General features: G+C 32.9%; 3 protein-coding genes across 3 annotated transcripts in view; 2 read left to right on the top strand and 1 right to left on the bottom strand.

Moving 5' to 3' along the window:
• Nucleotides 1–5,991: 5,991 nt before the first annotated feature.
• Nucleotides 5,992–10,549, top strand: HELRODRAFT_66924 (hypothetical protein; the record flags this gene model as incomplete). Its single annotated transcript, XM_009024247.1, has 7 exons — nt 5,992–6,095; nt 6,249–6,342; nt 8,358–8,566; nt 8,992–9,142; nt 9,241–9,363; nt 10,179–10,304; nt 10,388–10,549. Coding segments are annotated over 7 exons (969 nt in total), but the record flags the coding sequence as incomplete, so codon positions are not given.
• Nucleotides 10,550–13,325: 2,776 nt separating this feature from the next.
• HELRODRAFT_162764 (hypothetical protein) lies at nt 13,326–15,797 on the top strand (the record flags this gene model as incomplete). Its single annotated transcript, XM_009024868.1, has 4 exons — nt 13,326–13,754; nt 15,079–15,180; nt 15,298–15,346; nt 15,661–15,797. 4 exons carry the CDS (start codon nt 13,326–13,328, stop codon nt 15,795–15,797), a joined length of 717 nt encoding a protein of 238 aa, XP_009023116.1.
• A 2,757-nt stretch (nt 15,798–18,554) lies between these two features.
• Nucleotides 18,555–19,107, bottom strand: part of HELRODRAFT_162763 (hypothetical protein) — a gene marked incomplete at both ends in the record, with an annotated part of 1,260 nt that continues 707 nt past the window's right edge. The window contains one exon of the mRNA XM_009024867.1: nt 18,555–18,778. Coding sequence (XP_009023115.1) covers nt 18,555–18,778 — 224 coding nt within the window. The remainder of the gene's footprint in view (nt 18,779–19,107) is intronic.

Here is a 19,107-nt window from a genome sequence, read left to right as displayed (position 1 = left end):
TTATTTTGACAAAGTCAATATTTCCCTATATAAACAGCAGAAAGCACTGATGATGATTTATTCGGAATCGAAATATGGCCTTATTTGCAGCATGAATTCGGAAAATAAGTTTATTTTGAATTTTAATAAACTAAACGTTCACCAAAAAACTTTAGTGAGAAAAATTCAAAAAACAAACTACAAACATATTAACGCCAAACATTCGGTAGAATTTATAGAATATTGTAAATATATATATGTATATCTTTTATTTTTTATTTATTTTATTTTTTTATTTTTCAAATTTTATTAACCACAAAAAAAATGGCTTGGAGACTATACAAGCTTATTAAGCTTTATAGGCCACCAAAAAGAAAAATCGAAACAATTTAAAAAATTATCAAGCACATATACGATAACAAAATTTTTTCGTTCAACTGTTTGACACAAAAGCATAGCACACTGCACATAAATTAAACGTTCGTAAAACAAAATGATAATGAAATGAAACTAAAATTTGTTCCTTGTAGTGTTATCTATAATGTGTAAGATTATACAACAAATTATAATTCAAACTAAGGCCAATAAATAAATACTAACATATATTCATGACATGCATTCAAAAAATAACAGCAATATAATTAAAACTTTCAATCATATGATTTTGCCTGAACAAACAACAAATTGAATTCAAACTAAGTCCAAGAATAAATATCAACATACATTCAAGACATACATTCAAAAACCAACAGCAATAAACTCAAAAATGTTTAATCATATTATATCAGCATAGTAAATTTGAAATAACAAAGATTATTTGGAAACGTATAATAATATTTTATTAGAAAAATCAGAAATGCTATTTAATAATTTGAACTCTGAAGGCAATCTATTCCAAAGTGAAACCCCGGAGGAGAAAACCGATAATTTATAAATTTATATAAAAGTTTATTTTTATTTAAAACCGATAATTCATATATATATATATATATATATATATATATATATATATATATATATGTGTGTGTTGGTAATAGACCAATAGACCATAATTTTCACATTATTCTATAAATTCTACCGAATGTTTGACGTTAATATGTTTGTAGTTCGTTTTTTCGATTTTTCTCACTAAAGTTTTTTGGTGAACGTTTAGTTTATTAAAATATATATATTATATATATTATATATATATATAGGTTCACGAAATCAATTCCCTCCTTACACCATCTACCGTATTTATCTCGACTACAAGCAGTTAAAATGCAAACTCTGGAACACCGCAGATTAATTTATGACTTAAGCTTTTTAAACAAAATTCTTAACAAAGATATCCAAACTGATCTGATTGAGAAATTCATCCCGGTTTCGTATTTGTCGACTCGTGGGCATCAGAATAAGTTACGTGAATTAAACACTAACGACAACGTGTCCAAATACTTCTTCTGCAACAGAATCATACGTATATGGAATGCGTTGCCAAAAGAAGTGGTGTCCTCAACATCTCATGCCATCTTCAAGAATCGCTTACTGGCTGTTGACTTGTCCAAATATTTACTAATCAAACAACTATTACATTAATGTTTGTTGTCATAATTATTGTGCTCTATGATAAAAATTTATTTTATTATGTATTTATTTCTTTGTTTTTTTTGATGTTGATGGATAACAATGAACTCGAAAGCGAAATCTGTGTTTACATTTATTAGTTAAGTTCTTTGCCATACTGATTGCTTGTGTGATGATGTTGATTGATGATAGCGACAGTAATATTTTTATGTAGATTTATTCTTCTTGACGTTACGTTTAGAGAAATTGTTTTTCTTTTTTATCAACTAGGTAAGTGGTCTTTTAGATCCTCTGGTTGTTTGTGAATAAATAAATAGGTTGGAACAAAATGTTATTGAAGAGACCTGGTCTAGCAAACAACGTTGTGGCCAATTACAGACCCATTTCGAACTTTACCTTCGTATCCAAAACAATTGAAGGAATTGTTGCTCGCCAGCTCCTCGCTTACCTCAACAAAAACTCACTACTTCCAAAAGTTTAATCAGGTTTTTGTCGAGTATATTCAACTGAGAGAGCAATCTTGAAGGCGGTTTCAGATGTCTGTGACGCCATTGATGCTGGTAACATATCATTGCTGGCACTTCTCGATATCAGTGCTGCTTTCGACACAGTTGACCACCAGATATTATTGAATTGTCTTTCTACTTCATTTGGTATTGATGGAGATGCTCTCAGGTTGTTCAACGCGGCTGGACTTGAATAAATAGCGAAAGATCGATCTACATGGTAGAGGATTTGTAAATCTGGTCTCACAAGTTTTATGTTGGAATGAACAAATACCTCTCACAGGCGTCGATTTATCCGTTATGCAACAACATCAAAAGAATTGAAACCAGAACTGGTTTCAATTCTCGATGCCCCCATTGTGGTAAACCATGCGCATCAGATTTAGGGTTAAGAAGTATTTATGATCTCATAGAAGGCCGAATATCACTTAATAGCAACACAACAACAACAATTCATGCAGGTCATAGCATGGCAACATTTTTTAGTTAGACTGAATGGAATGCTAATGCAATTGGTGTTGGTTTTCCTATTGAAGATGCTCAGAAAATTCTTCCAATGTGACTGCTTAAAGTTGTTGATTTTTGTTAAATGTTTGAGCGTGGCTGTGTCTTTAGATGAGGGATCAATGGATCTGATATTATTGCTCTGTTCTATTAGTTCAGTGGGGGAATGCGAAATAGTTTCACAGCTGCTGACAAGTCGGGAGAGAGGACGATGCTTGAAAGGGCAGCTTTAGTATCAACAGGAAATTTGCTTTTGCTAAATTTGTAAATTTAATTTTAAAGATTATGGTTGGTTGTACTGTTGTTTGTTGTTTGTAGTATGATATGGATTGGAAGCATTCATTGTCTCTATGAAACAGTCCATGTAAACGTTAATGAAAAAAAGAATGTCATATGATTACCGGATTTAAGTTTATGGTATCTTATACAAAGACTGATAAGCATTACATAAAATGTAGCGCTTTAACTTGCACCCAATACATTTGAGTTATGCAGGAATTTAATTAATAAAATTGAGCATAGAACTTGTTATTCGCTAACGTTTCTAGTTTTTTTTTATAAAAACTGAAACTGAAAGAAAATTAAGAACAAGTTGTATTTAAAAGATTAACCTTGATTGTAAAATAATAATCATAAAATTATTTTATATGAATTATGTTATAAATTTTAAGCACAAATTACTGTACACTACAGTTTAACCAGAAAAAGTAACCAATTGAAAATTATATGTAATTGTAATTATTATCCATTGGTAGTTTTATAAAAAGTCATTTAATTTTATTTTCTAATTACGTAGTGTCGCATAATAATGAGCTGTGGAAATTTATTATTTTATATTAAATTTAATTGTTGCAAATATGTCTATTTGAAAACTTTCAGGACATCGTCAGAGCTTCATGGTTGTGCAACAATGCAGTCCTATGGTGACAAAATCAGATGAACTAGTTTAATTTCTTCTACTCATTTTTTCATTTTTTTTATTCTTCACAAAAATAGAAAAAGTTATGGCAATAGGAAATTTTTTATCTCTTGTATATGAGTTTAGTACCATCTTATAATCAATTATTCATGCAAGTCAGTAATTGTTTATCGACTGCAGTTGGTAAATTATTGAAGAAATGGAAAATTATGTCATCCATGAAGATAAAAGTTTCAAATGCGATTTTGCTGTTGAATCTTATTTAACAAGTTTGGATGAAAAAAGTAAAGCTAGTTTTGATGAAATATATTTTTCTGGTGACATTGATGTGAAAGAAGAAATTGTTAAAGAGTCAAACACATTGTTTATTCCATCTTATAAAGAAGACTTTCCTTCAATAAATTTGAAGACATCTGACGACCATGTTTTGAACAACTGCTCAGCAACTGCTGATCATTTCAGTTGTAAAAATGATTTGTTAGTCAACAATTCAGTTGAAGAATTTCCAAAGTGTGATTGTCATGTTCCTAGTGAGCCACTTTTTATTACTTTCGTTAAATATTTTTTTCAATTAAAGTTAATAGCATGACTTGAGGATTTATTTGCAGTAATTATTTTATTGACTGCATTGATTATTTTATTAAAACCAATAATAAACTATGAACAAACAGATTTGGATATGAGAATGAGTTTTAGTATATAAGCGTTATATTATTAAATAAAATGAAAATATATAAGAAAATCACAGTATTTTCCGCGTTAGGATCCTGTTTAATTTTTTTAACGGTAGATCGTAAATCATTGTTAAGTTTCTTGACTTCAAAACCAAAATTGTTATTCATTTCAAGCATGATAAAACAAAAAATATTTTTTCGGTAATCCTATACCATCTTCGGTGTTCGAATTGATACGCTGTTTATGTGGCCGAATGCTCAAGTATCCTGTGACTCTATAATGTCAATTCTCTGTTTGTTTAATGTGAATACTTAACGGTCATCTAATTAGTTATTACAACCTTCAACTTAGTGCAATACGACACTTTTACGTGTCATCATTTTCGATGATTCCTCTGTTTCTGAATTTATTAATGGGAAGGATTACATTTGCACGTTGTTGATTTTTCATCATCGGATATCTTTGTTCAATGTGTATGGATTTGGCTAGTCGTAAATTATAATGGTTGTTATTGTAATGTAAGATTTCAACATTGTTGTCCAAGATTTGCCTAGTAATTTAAGTTTTGTGTATTTCTTTTATGTCATTTGTTATGTACTTGTACTGGCCAAATTACCTGCTGCAGAAGCCGGTTGGAAATTCTCGCCCTTTAAAACTTTTATATATCGTATCGCCTGCTCGCTGTATATACGATATTTTCACATATTTTATACGATGATGGTGGAGCGTCAAAGTTGACATTGATGAGATTTGTTTTATTTAACAGACGGTTGAATTATTCTTTCCACTGTAGCTTGATCTCACCTTGTTCAAGAACCATCTCATTTTTGTCGTTTTTGATACATGAGGCACCAACTATGTCTTTTTTCGTACGCTTTGCTTGTTTTGCTATTCGATACAGAGATTTCATTTGTTCACCTTTGCTTTTAATGAGCCACTCTCTGCACTGGTCTGTCCGAGCCAGTGCGACTTGACGTCTTGCATAGTTGTTCTTCTCACGGAAAATTTTATGGTCATCAACAGACTTTGATTTTTGCCATTGCCTGTATGCAACTTTCTTTTCAGCTATTGCATTTTGTACACTGTCATTCCACCACCAAGTGTCCCGTTCGTGCTGACGTTTTGTACCAGTTTTCCCACAAACAGTAGTTGCAGCGTTTATCAAAACGGTTTTGTATGTACTCCAATCTGTACTGGCTTGCGATTGGTGGTCTAACTGTGTGGCGACAATCTGTTGAAATTTAACAGTTCCCAGTTAACAGAAATTTATCAGTTCCTGCAAGTGCTTTCAAATTACTTTCATTAATGTTCACGATTTCCTTATTTTCATATCATTTGTAACTTGTAGGTGCCTTTGTTCTGATAGGTTTTTAATTTTGTTATCCAGATTTAAGGTGATAGAATAAAATGGCTCACAGGCAGTTTATGCTGTTTCACTTTTTATATAACTATTATATATTTATACACATGTTTTATATATTTCCATTTCAATGCAATTTTTCTTGCCTGTGAAACCAATTTTTTTTTGTTAATTTGAATTTTTGTTTTAATGTTTTGGTTTAATATCTAAGTAACTTTTTTCTAATGTTTTGTACAATTCATTTTTAAATGAATAGCTTAATTGGTCCGTTCTTGTATTGAAATTTACTCTAATTCTATTATTTTAATACGCATTTCTTCTGTATTACTAGTGGTTCAAAGTAGCTTGCACCATTCTTTTCTTCATGAATTAATTTTACATGTCTTGCTATTAATATTATATGGGCAGGGCATCGAATCATATGGATGCTTGAAATTTAAATAGTTTACTAATTAGTCATGAATTAGTGAATTGTTGAGTGAATGAAATTTGTAGGAGCCTATGATGAGGCTTTGGATGGGCCTTTTTACACGCACCTTGGTACTGCTCCATCAATTGCACACATCAGGAGGATCATGATTGACAGGTTCAAATTTTATTTAGGATTATTATATTCATTAGCATTGATTTATTGTTACAATGGTCGTTCAGAAATTTTCATTTTTTATGATAATAAATGATGTTGACTACAGTAATTTTTCTTAGAGAATAATATTTCTAACATTCTGTTAAATCATAGGTTGATGATTAAAGATAATGAACTTCGCATAGAAAAAGTGATTTACACTGGCAAAGAAGGCAAAAGTCTTCAGGGTTGTCCGGTTGCAAAATGGGTTTGTGAGCTGAATTTGTAATCTTGTGTATGTTTTGTCCATATCTTTGCTACCTTCGTCAACATTGCAAGGTTCAAATATTAAAGACAAACAAGTGCAATCAAAAATTTGTCCATTATTGAATTTTCAGAGTATATTCATATGCAAGCGCTGTCTGAAATTGAAATAAAAGTGCGTAAAACGAAATTAAAAGTCAATGAAGATTTTTCTTTTGAGAGAGTGAGCTTGTTCTATTTCCTGGCTGAGTTGCTGCAGAAAAGTGGGGGCAATGATTTGGCTGCTTCCGGAATTTATTTATGAATCTGACACCGCCGTTATGTTTGAAAAGTGTTTCTAAGAAATTAAAAGAAATGTAAAAGAAACTTGGCACACAGGTCTTTTCCGTTTTTTGCTCTGTATTAGGACCTATGCTTTTCACTATTTATCCTTTCATCAATATGCTGATGACACAAGTATAGTATCTGAAATCTCTCACCAAAATACCACTTCTCAACTCGATAGACTTATCTCTTGTGTCTCATCAATAATGGATTGGCATTCACTTAATTTCCTTTAACTAAATGCCCAAAAATCTGAAATAATGTTTTTTGGCACACCACAGCAACTCACAAAATGTTCTCCACCCTCCAACGTGACAATTGCTGGATCAAGCCTGTCCGCATCAACAAGCCTTAAACTTTTAGGAATTACTCTTGATCCGTCTCTAACTTTCAAAACTCACACTTCTGCTCTCATCAAAATATGTTATTACATTATTTGGTCTATTCGCCATATTCGACCTTTTCTCACAGTCGAAATGACCTCCACGCTAGCACGCTGTCTTGTGTTATCTCGCCTTGACTACTGCAAATCTCTGCTATATGGCACTCCGGCGTATCTAATTTCTTCTCTTCAGATCATTCAAAACAGATTAGCCAAACTTGTTTTACAATTACCTCGTTCATCTTCTAGTTCAACATCTCTTGCTCACCTGCACTGGCAGCCGATTCATCAACGCATTAAGTATAAAATAGCTTTCATCGCATATAAAACACTCAGCACATCTCAACCATCATATCTTCACAAACTCATTCACCTTCGCTCGTCTGTTAATCATCGCCGTCACCTTCTTCTGCCGTCGTCATTGCAACTGCATCAACCAGTCAATACCTCAGCTCTCGTCAATAAAGGCTTCTCACATTGCTCACCATCAATATGGAACAGTTTGCCACTCATCATCCGTCAACAATCATCGATAGAAACGTTTAAAAAGCGAATGAAGCAGCATCTGTTTGAACGGGCCTTTGGCGGCCGTGCTGACACTTGTTTATCCGAGCGCCTCTGACGCTATGCATAGGGCGCTCATAAATGACGTTATTATTATTATAAGGCGTATTTTACAGAGGTTCAACTTGGGTTTTAGTAAAGGAAGGACTAGATAAATTGGTTAGAACTTGGAGGTGTGGATTGAGAAGAGTTTATGGAACAAGTTGGAGAGAAACGATCAGTAGCGAAGTTTGAAGAAAGACTTTGAGTTAGAGTGTATCTCCAAAGTGATTTAAATTGGGCGTTTAAAATGTTTTTTAGTTTATTGAAAAGAAAGATTAATCGGATTGGATCTAGATCACTTTTGTTGATTGCATGTTTGCTAGATCACGAATGTCACATTGCTGGCCTAAAATATTTTTTGTGCTTATATTTATTCAAGTCGGTTTCTGTTTGTTTTTATGGTCTCACTCTATTCTTCTTGTTTCTCAAACATTTTGAACATTCTTCAAAGTTGTTATGCACTTGTTTTATTTTGCATTCATGCTCATTATTCTATACCTTTGTTATTAAACTTCAAATTTAATGTGGGTGTAGTTCCTCGATAAGTCTACATAAATTTAATTCTCCTTTTGAATGTATTAATATTCATTTGTTATATCATTTTTAACATATCGTTGAAAAGTTTCTACTGAGTAATGTGCTTCAAAGTTATTAAATTAACTAACTAACCAATTAATTTAAATAAAGTAAACTTGTTGTCATCGTAGATATTACGCAGATCAGGTCCCGAAGAAAAGGCGTTGGTAATTGTTCGTTCAATAAAACATCACTACTGCAAGAATTCGGTGATAATCATTGGCATTTGTTTATGGGATGGATTGCCTGAAGAGCATGCCACTCAACTGTATGATTACTTGAGAATGACTCTGCCCAAATGTGCTGAAGCCACTGAGAGGAGGTGTGCCACTAACGAAAAGTTAATACATTTTCGTTCTTTCTTTCACAGTTAACAATTTTTTATATGTTTTATTTACTGACAAAATATTTTGCACATGTTTTCATCTGAGCACTATTGAGTACTATGGTGATATATTGTAGAGTTAGAGCACCCAGTCTTGCATAGCAAGTGACCGTGTTCCAATGTGATGAAATCTGCATCCATCATATAATAAAAACGTCTGCATATGATAAAGCTGTGTTTATTAGACGTTGAACAACGCCAGTGAATACTGCGGGAATGGCGCTATACAAATTACAAAGATTGGTTGATTGATTGATTGATTGATTGTTATTTTTGTTATTGTATTTTTGTTGATATTGTCGTTACCTTATATTTTTTATGTTGTTGTTACTGTATAGTTGTTGATGCTGTTACTTGATAGTGGTTGCTGTTGTTACCAGGAGGACATGTGCGTGTCAGGGATGGAATGAAGAGACAGGTGGAGCATCCTTCAGCTTTGGTTGTTCGTGGAGCATGTATTATAATGGATGTAAATTTGCCAGAAGTGCGTCACCGAGAAAATTTCATCTCAAGAACAACAACATTGAAGAGGTATTTGTTCATTTCGTTAATTTTGTTTTGCATCTTTTGACTACCTGCATTTATTTATATAACGCTTAATAATTGTCATATTTTGCTTATTTACACAGGAGTTGGTGTTGGAGCATCACCTGCAAACACTGGCAACCGTTGTAGCTCCCATCTACAAAAAAGTGGCTCCTCTATCTTTTGAGAATCAGGCATGTCGTTCTTATCACTATTACAATTTTACAGTTGATGACAGACAGATTTGTTAATATCGAAGTAACGATATCGTCGATATTGTACTTTCGATACTTTTTCAGTATTGACTACGGTGCCTTCAATACATTTGTTACGTGGTATCGAATTTGATATCGAAAATACTTTTTAGACTGAAAAATTTCGATAGTCAATTCCAACGCTTTTGATCAAAACGTTAAATTTTTATCAAATATTTTTTTATTCAAAGTTATGAGCTTATTTTAATTACTTTTAAATTTTTTTGTCGTTTTATTTTTTATGCGTCTCCGAGTTGTTTACTATCATGCTTTTTTCGCTTTCGTTCTGTTCGTTTTCATTTCGTCCCATTTTCTCTCTTCGATTTGTATATCACTCATTAAAATTCTTAATTTGTTTTAGATAATATTTTAAAATGAATGATAAAGAACGTCTGTTTTCTTTGGGAGGTAGAGTTTTTACACCACTACGATCCAAACTAAGTAATTTGCTTATTGAAATGATGGTGTTTTGCCTGCTGCAAGGTGGTGACAACGTTAAACATCATTTGAATTTATAACCTTTTTATAAATATTTTTTAATTATAGTTTACTTTTTAAGTATTTTCCAATTTGTTATCATTATCCCATGAATAAAATTGTTGAATTGTGCTCTATTTTTCATAGATGTTAGATGTAAGCATTTAATTTCACGTAACAGTCAATAAAAATGACGAAAGTATTGGTATTGATTGGCAACACTTGAAACTGAGTTAATTTCTCTATTTAATCAACAACGTTGTCTAATGATACGCGCATGTTGTGACATACAATCGCAGGTGGCCTTTGAGGACGAGGCATCTGGGTGTCGGCTCGGTTACAAACCAGGCAGGCCATGGTCTGGTGTCACTGCTGTTGTCGACTTCTGTACTCACTCACACAAAGATTTCAATAATATGAACAATGGATGCACTACTGTGAGTTGTTAGACATCTATTCAACTTCATTACACGTTATCTTTCTTAGAAATGTTATGCCACGGTTTTAAAAACTCCAACAGGTTTTAACACTGACGAAGCACAGAGGCTCGGGCAAGCCTTGCGATGAACAGTTGCACGTGTTACCTCTTTGTGTACTTGATGAGACGGATGAACATGGAAGTAGGGATGGTGTAGTAAAAAGGATGAAATCAGGCTCCATTGAATGTCTCACGTCTTATCCATCTCTCATAAGGGTTCGTTCAAAACCATTCATCTGCAAAAACAAAATGAGAACTCTTAAGGCTAACTTGAGGAAAAAAAATCTTTTGAACAACTCCTTGAAAACGAAACCAAAAAAGTTGAAAACATCGAACGTTGAATTCAACAGATTGATATTAAATGGTCATAATAAGTTTCACAGTGAAATGGATACTAATTGTTTAAATGTTGTGAGTGGGTGTAAACTGAATTATGAGCAGAACGTCATAGAACGAAGCACGGTTGGTTCGTGTCAGAATGAACGTTTAGAACTAAATTCTAATGCAAGAGCCAACGTTCTTCCTGCCTTCTCTCCACAATCGAACCATCTTATCAACAGACGTTATTTGTCATGGGGGGATGATTTACCTTCATCCAATGATTTCACATCTCCGCATTGCCCATCACCAACAAGTTCATCCAACAACTTCGCCACTAATATATCAAACAAACCAGTTCAGAACTTTCCATCTTCACTGAATGCAAACAGATGTGCAGATGTTGCTCACATGAAGTTTGAATGCAATGACCAGACGGGGCCTGATACGCTGAATAAAATTTCTTCTGACAGTCACGATGGTGTGATATGCAACAAGATCGAAGCAGCACCAGTGACCACCGGTGCACTGACAGATGCAGGATGTGGTGGGTCAAGTGGAAATATCAGTGAGGAACGCGAAAGGAACATTGATGAGTTGCGTGGTGATGATAACAACAACAGTAGGTTGCATAATGATGATGATAGTTCGTCGCATAGTGGTAAGTTACAGATGTGTCGTTGGATGGGTGACGTTCAAAACAATTTCACAAAACATGATGCATCAGTTCAGAAAGACATCAATGTATGCAATGCACGTGACTTACATAACTCACACAAGCATTCACCTCCACCTCAATCGCTCGAATGTAATGGCCATCATAAGAATAATGTTGATGCTCTTCCTTCAAAAAGAAAATTTTATGAATCTCCAATGATGATGAAGCCCGTTGAGGAAGATGTGAAACGTTTCATTGATTCAAACCTAGGAAACGACGGGGGTTATAAAAAGTTAAAGCTGGAATGGCCGCATGAATTATTTCAGCAGCCAGGAAACAACGGGGACTGCGAAAGAGTAAGGCTGGAATGGCCGCATGAGTTATTTGCACAGCCTAATTTGATGGAACGCTCTAGTTGTGCAAATGTTTCAAATGTTCAGTCACAGTCGTTTGTGAGTTCACCATTAAAAAGCAATATGCTGGACAATAATGTTCAGAAGCCTTCAACCGTCAACTATTTCACCTTCGTCGCGCAGAGAAATTCTTTATTGAGTGCTCCAGTTAACGAGCAATCACCTCAAAATTTCGACAAAATACTACATTCTACCTTTCCAAGTGGTGCGGATGATTCTTCAATGAGAAATAAGCAACTGAATGACCATTTGAAAATTGATAATGTCGACCAACCAGGTGAATTCTTCACCACAAACTTGAACGTTTTTCAAGACAGTTCTGTTGGAGGTGTGGCAGTTGCTTTAACTCACGGTTCCTTGCTGTTCGAGGTGGCCAAGCGAGAGCTGCATGCTACCACCGCCCTCAAACAACCAAACCGATCGGAGCCAACGCGAATGTCCCTGGTCTTCTATCAACACAAAAGTCTCAACAAGCCTCATCATGGTCGCGAAGATTACGAGAGAAAATGTAAGGAAAGAAAAGAGAAGAAGTTAATTGAAGAAAAACTCAAGCAACAAGTGCAGCAGTTCGAGCTAGAAAAACAACAACATCAACAGCAGTCTACTAATCAGCAACAGCAATCGATTGACCAGCAACAACATTTAAACGATCATCAACACGTCTCTTGTCAACAAAACGCGTCATATAATCAAGGTAATTATTATGATGAACTCATTCCAGCCTACCGTTTACAACAGTTATCAAAATGTTTACATCAATCACGTGATTCTCAGATGCAATATCAACCACATGTACAACAACGATCACAAAATCAAATTATCGCTCAACAACATCAATTTAATCAACAACAACACCAACATAATCAACAACCGATACAAACATATCAACATCATCTACAACAATGTCCGCAACAACGTCAACCACAACATAAACAAGAGCAACAAGAGGATCGACAGCAAACTCATCATAAACTTCCAAATCAACATCAAGATCAACCACACGTTCAGCATCAACAACAATATCCAGAACATTATCTACAACAGTATCCACACCAACAAAATTTACAGGCTCATCAACCTCTGCAGAACAAAGACCTACCACGACAACAAAAACAATATTTACACTATTCACAGTTACACTCATCTCAGCTGCTGCAACAACATCATCACCTACAGCAGCAGCAACAACAACAACAGCAGCAGCAGCAACAACAACAGCAGCGACAACAACAACAACAGCAACAACAATTGCAATCACTGCAGCAGCGACAACAACAGCAACATTCACAACAACTATCACCAAAGCAACTTCAGCAACAGCAACAAGAACATTCGCCACAAATTCAGAATTTCAAACAATTCTCGCAACAAACTCTACTAAATTATTCACAATATCTTTATGAACATATGTACCATTCTCAAACACAACCTCAATATCACTCACAACAATTACAACAACAAAATTTTCAACATCATCCACTATATTTACAACAACACCTCCAGCTATTACAGCAATCACAACAACATACAGCTCAACAACCACATCAGCAACAACAACAACAACAATATTTTTTTTCACAACCTCAACGTCATGAACAAGGACATCCATCTCAACAGCCACAACATCAACAACAAGCATCTCAACAACAAAAGCATTCACCTCAACAACATTTTCAACATCCATTTCAACAACTTCAACATCAACAACTGCATCTGTCTCGACAATCACAACATCAACGTAATCAACAATTATCTCATCAACCACAACAACAGCATCTATCCCAACAGCTACAACATCAACAACAAAAACAGCTACAACAACAATCTCTGCACCCACAACAGCAACATTCAACTCAACAGCCTCAACATCAAGAACAGCCACAATATCACCTACAACATTCATCTCAACAACCACTACCTTAACAACAATTTATACAACATCAACTTGAACATGAACAAGAACATGACCACAAACAACTGGTACAAAATCAACACGGACAACAGCATCAGCACAACTCACGTAACATCCGTAACTTATTTAACTTTTTGAATTAACCATGTTTGGAGACATCATCGCAAACGACATCATTACAACAACTTGGGTCTAACAACATTAGGGGAATTAGGGATTGGTGTTATTAATCAAATAAATTGATGTTAACAGTCAAGCAAATCGATGTTGGCAGTCCAAAATTGATACTAGCATCAAAAAATTGATGTTAGTTATCTTCAGCATCCGCCATGTTTTATGAGATCTTTTCAGGCAGCAGCACAGATCAAAGCCTGGATGTTAAATGATACTCCGTATTTTGATGAATTTTTCAATTCCAAAGAAATCGTTTGTAGTATGCTGATTACGTTTGGATTTTATATTGTGGAAGGAGAAAATGGAAAATATGCTCTCGAGTGCTTGAGTATAAACAATGCAACAATTACATAATTGACTTCGTAATCAGTTTCAATGCAGTTGAGAGTAATTAAAAATTAGCCGATTTAAAGGGGTATGGCAGGGTACTTCATTGGTTCTGTCGGTTTGACGGCTGGGCTGTGGCTTGGATGATCACAGAATGTCGATGCATGCAAGTTGTGAAAGTGATCTCATTTGCAATTCAATTCAAATTTTTTAATTTATTTAATTGTCCAGTCAATCTACAGTTTTCATAATTAACAAAAATTATTTTTAAAGAATTTTTGTTTGATTTTAGTGTATCTTGTATTTTGGTATTTATTTTAAATCATATCGTTTCATAGCTTTATTGGTCGTTATTTTAAAACCTAATGAATTTTTAAATAATGATGCATGAAATTTGTGAATGTAAAATTATTAATCAGAACTTTTCTAACAAAACATTTTCAATTACAAAGCATTACATTTTGACATTTTGCAAATTCATAAGTATCCATTCTTATTTTATTTTTTCAATTGCAACAAGTTTTGTTTGACAGTTCTAAAATCTTCAAGAAAATTATTTTGATTGAAGAAATTTATTTTTTTCAGTTGTAAGTTTTCGTTTGTTTGCTTTATAAATTATTGTATGCGCAATTCAATTTTTATTTCATTCAGTTATAAATTAAGTTTCTTTTTTGTCATGTACGTTTGAACTTAGCCTATTAGATTTTTTGAATTTTATTTTCAATTTGTTAAGTCAAACTTCAGTTAATTTATTGATAACTTATTAATATAGTTTAATGAACTAATCTAATATTTTTCTAACTGTCTGCCTTTCATTAGCATTAGCTGAAAACATTTAATTTTTCTCATGATGTTTTTGCTTCTCAGGTACCAAATACAACAAGAAAACAGTGTATGTATAAATGCATGTATACATATGTATATATATTAGGAATGCGATGGTTCCAGATTCGATTCCGAATCCTGGGATCAAATAAGATTCGGATTCGACAAATTCAGCGCTATGGATTCGGGTCCACTGTTATTGAATAAAGTAAGATTTAAAAAAATAATTTAGTTACATAATTTTCAACTAAAAACCAAAAGTAACAAGTTATAAACTTCTCTGAATCGCACATTATTTTTTTCCAACATGTGTTCGTAACTACAGTCCGTTCACATTCACACATCTCTATTTTCTTATTACATAATGGGACGCCGTTAGTTGATACGTAAATCGTTACATTGTTAGGTATTGTTCTTGGTGTATCAATTTGGCGCATTTCTAAATCAACATGTGCAACAGTTGTTTCTAGCTCCTTTGTTGTTCAGTTTAGCAGCGTTTCGAATTGTTTTACAACCATTACTTTTAAAGTTTGTTTTGGTTTGTTGACAACATCAACATTGTGTTTAGGCAAAGATTTCGTGATAAGAATTATTGTAAATTTTATGATAACGTCATATAGTATATAGATTAACGTCAGTTTCTTTTTGTAAATTTTTTCTTTTATTCTATTTTACAACCGAAAAATAGTCATTTTAGCTGTAACGCTAACAACAATAATTTCTGGACTAATGAGAACAAGATTATTGCCACGCATGCTCCTTGGATCTGGATTTGGACCACTTGGATTCAGATACCTCAATTTCGTGAATCCGTCCCATTCTTAATGTGTATTTATGTATATATATATATATATATATATTATATGTGTGTGTATGTATATATATGTATAGTGTGTGTGTAAAAATTATGCATACACCTAGCAATCACTTTGATGGTTACCTACACCTCACTCCTAAATATACAAATTAACAATAAACATTAAACGATAGCCTAAATTTTAAATAAAATGGCAGCTACTACATAAGGCCTACTACTGCTATATATTATTCTTATTATAACTTTGGCAGCTTTTAAATATTTTACAATTTAATAAACGATTCTAAAGTCTGAATGGTCGTTGTCTTTAGTGCAGTAATTGGCGCTATACAGAATTTTCGGAACAGCCATAATTTAAAGTGACTTATAGAAAACCACTAGATAAATCATCATTTTAATAACGTGGCTATTTTTGTTTGGTTTCCGGAGTCCGGGTTTCTTAACTTTTTACGCGTTTACGTATTTACCGCTGCTGTCGCATTAGTGTTTCTCAAAAAATTGAAGCATTTAAAATCTTACGAGTGTTAAATTAATCTATATCATATATATAAAATATAACATATATACATATATATATATATATATATAGAGAATATAACATATATGATCTATACATTTTTGATTCATCGTTGTAACAATATTTATGTTTATTTTTAATTTTATATCAATAATTGTTTATCTAATTTGTAACTATTGTTCGATTTAGTAATATAACGGTAATTATGTAATTAACGACATTAAATATTTCTCCAGAAGTTTTTGACCAATATGTTCATTTATTACATAAGAAATATAAGTGCTCTTTCCTTGAATTTTTAATCAGTTTTTCCGAGTTTGGGATAGAGATCTTTAGCAACAAATAAATATACAAGAATGTGTGAACATAACATATCTAGAAGTGTTATATATCTACGGTGACATCTGAGATATTTAAGAGTGTACAGTTCGAGTAAGTTATTACATACATGTGTGTGAGTGTGTGAATGTCTGTGACTGATATGAAGTTCATTTTTCCAATTTTTCTTACTAAAGTTTTCTGGAAGTTGTCTACCATATTAACTTTAAGAAGAAAATTAGTATCTAAATTCCCCTTAGCTTGATTTTTCATGAAAAAGCCGACCAACAGATTATCTAAATAAATAGAAGGCTAAATACACAAATTTCCTGAGAACCAAATCATTTAAATCATCGATACAAAACTCCCGAAGACATTGCTCAGTTGACCTCCCTGTATTGTTTATCCAATACGGCAATACGCCTATAGAAAATTTTTGAAATGTTAACGTTGACTGGGTTTGAATATTTTTCAAGGAAATTGTTGATGATCGGAGGGTATTTTCACACCGCCCCCCTAGTTCCGCTTCTGAATGTGTCTGTTCATTATACGTTAAATCATCACATCAGTACTCTAAAATCGCATGGATGACATAGTGTGTTTGTTATTTAATGATAGAGTAAATGAGTTTTTAGGACAAATTTTAATTTTTCTTATTGGTTTTGAATGCTGGTATGCTGAATTGTAAAGTAGATTGATTTGTGTGCCTGTTATAGTGTGTTTGTGGAGATTCATGACAAGTGTGTTGTTAGACGTGGACATTAACTTTTACTAAGTATAAAAATCACATGTGTAATGCTTCAAAAACGAACGAATCTATCTTAAAACGAATGTTAACAGATGTAAACACTTTAACAACTCCCGCCTAAAAAAAACTGTACACGTCAAAAAATGTTATATTCGGGAAGAAAACTATGTCGCCGCGACGTCACGCCATACTAAAAAGAAAATGCTATGAAGACACTCTTAAAAACTTGGAAAACTGTAAATGAAATTCGAGCTACATGTAACACCCTTGGCCTTAACAATAACACTAATCTCCAATCAAACTTTATGGATATATATATATATATACATATATATATATATATATATATATAACATATATTACGTCATATTTACATGTCAAACATAAAAAAATCTTTTGGACCATCTTTGTTGTTATAAAACAGCCCGGGGTGAATAAACAATAAAAGGAGTCGACGTCAGCACAAATAATGATGATGAAACGAAACACTAATAACAATGCAGCCGATAAACAGAATGTACAAAGACAAAGGTGATTACTGATTATAATCAATCAATATAAAGAGCACCTTGTTAATTTTTTGAATATACCTCTGCAGCATATATTATAGAATAAATGAAGATTATTCGTCAATCGAAATAGCTCCTACCTGCAAAAAGAATTCATATACTAATTTTCTTGTTAATGTTAATAAACTACATAATAAAAAAATTTTCTGAGTAAATCTTTAAAATAACATCACTACAAATAAAACCTAACGTTCATTTGATGTATGTGATATATTATTTAAGAGAGAAAAACAAAAAAACGAATCACTTTTCAAGATTTATTTAGAAATAAAAAGTAAAAATGACAGTTTAAAAAATTGGTGTTTTTATAGTTGAGTCCTTTGGGATACAAAGGTTGTTATATTGAAAAAATAAAACATTCAAAGCAATGAAAATTAAAAAAATGTTAAATTTACTGCTTTTAAGTAAAAATGTGTTCTCAACTTACATTTCTAACACTACCATCTTACATATACGCTAAAAATGAGATTAATCAGTGTTAGAATTTTGCAAAACAAAATACTTACTATCAATCAAATTATAAGATAGATCATTCAAAAAATATTCAGATTTTAAACAAATACTCATTACCATTTACTTAAAATGACCACTGGCTTGCATGAGTAAGATGAATTTATGAATTGGTTAGAGTGTATGGTTTGTAATTGTGGGCTGTTTTTACACCTATGTATGTCAGCAGCCCCCCGGATATGATCGTCAGAATGATTGAGGCAATTTCAAAGCCCCAAGAATATGATAAGCGGTTGTTATTCGGGTCCCCACCAAGCCAGTAATCCTTGCACTGTAACTTGAATGCATTATCAGCGAAGGCAGTAGCAGCCATCACCATAAACAAACCTGCAAATAATTTTGGGTTCTGATCAAGAGAAAGTTCAAGCAAAAGGTGTTCCAAAATTAATTTACTTAATTAATTTATCTGCATTTTATGAGATTTTGAAGAAGAGTTTAATTAATTATTAATGTATGCCAAATTTTGATGAAGATTACATGAGCCTATGTATAAATTTAAAATGATAAAAGGTGAGAAAATTTACAAGGTAATGCAAAAAGGATAAAAGAGTGTCACCAAAAGTCCATAGAACAAACTACAAATAATTTAAAAAGAATAAGAATTTAAATTATATGGAGAATCTTCATCATTCCACTTATCATTATTAATAAAATCT

This window comes from Helobdella robusta (genome assembly GCF_000326865.2).
Source record: "Helobdella robusta unplaced genomic scaffold HELROscaffold_4, whole genome shotgun sequence".
In the NCBI taxonomy this organism is placed as follows: Eukaryota; Metazoa; Annelida; class Clitellata; order Rhynchobdellida; family Glossiphoniidae; genus Helobdella; species Helobdella robusta.
Note: the sequence above shows the minus strand (reverse complement) of the source record. Positions and strands in the feature narration are given on the sequence as shown.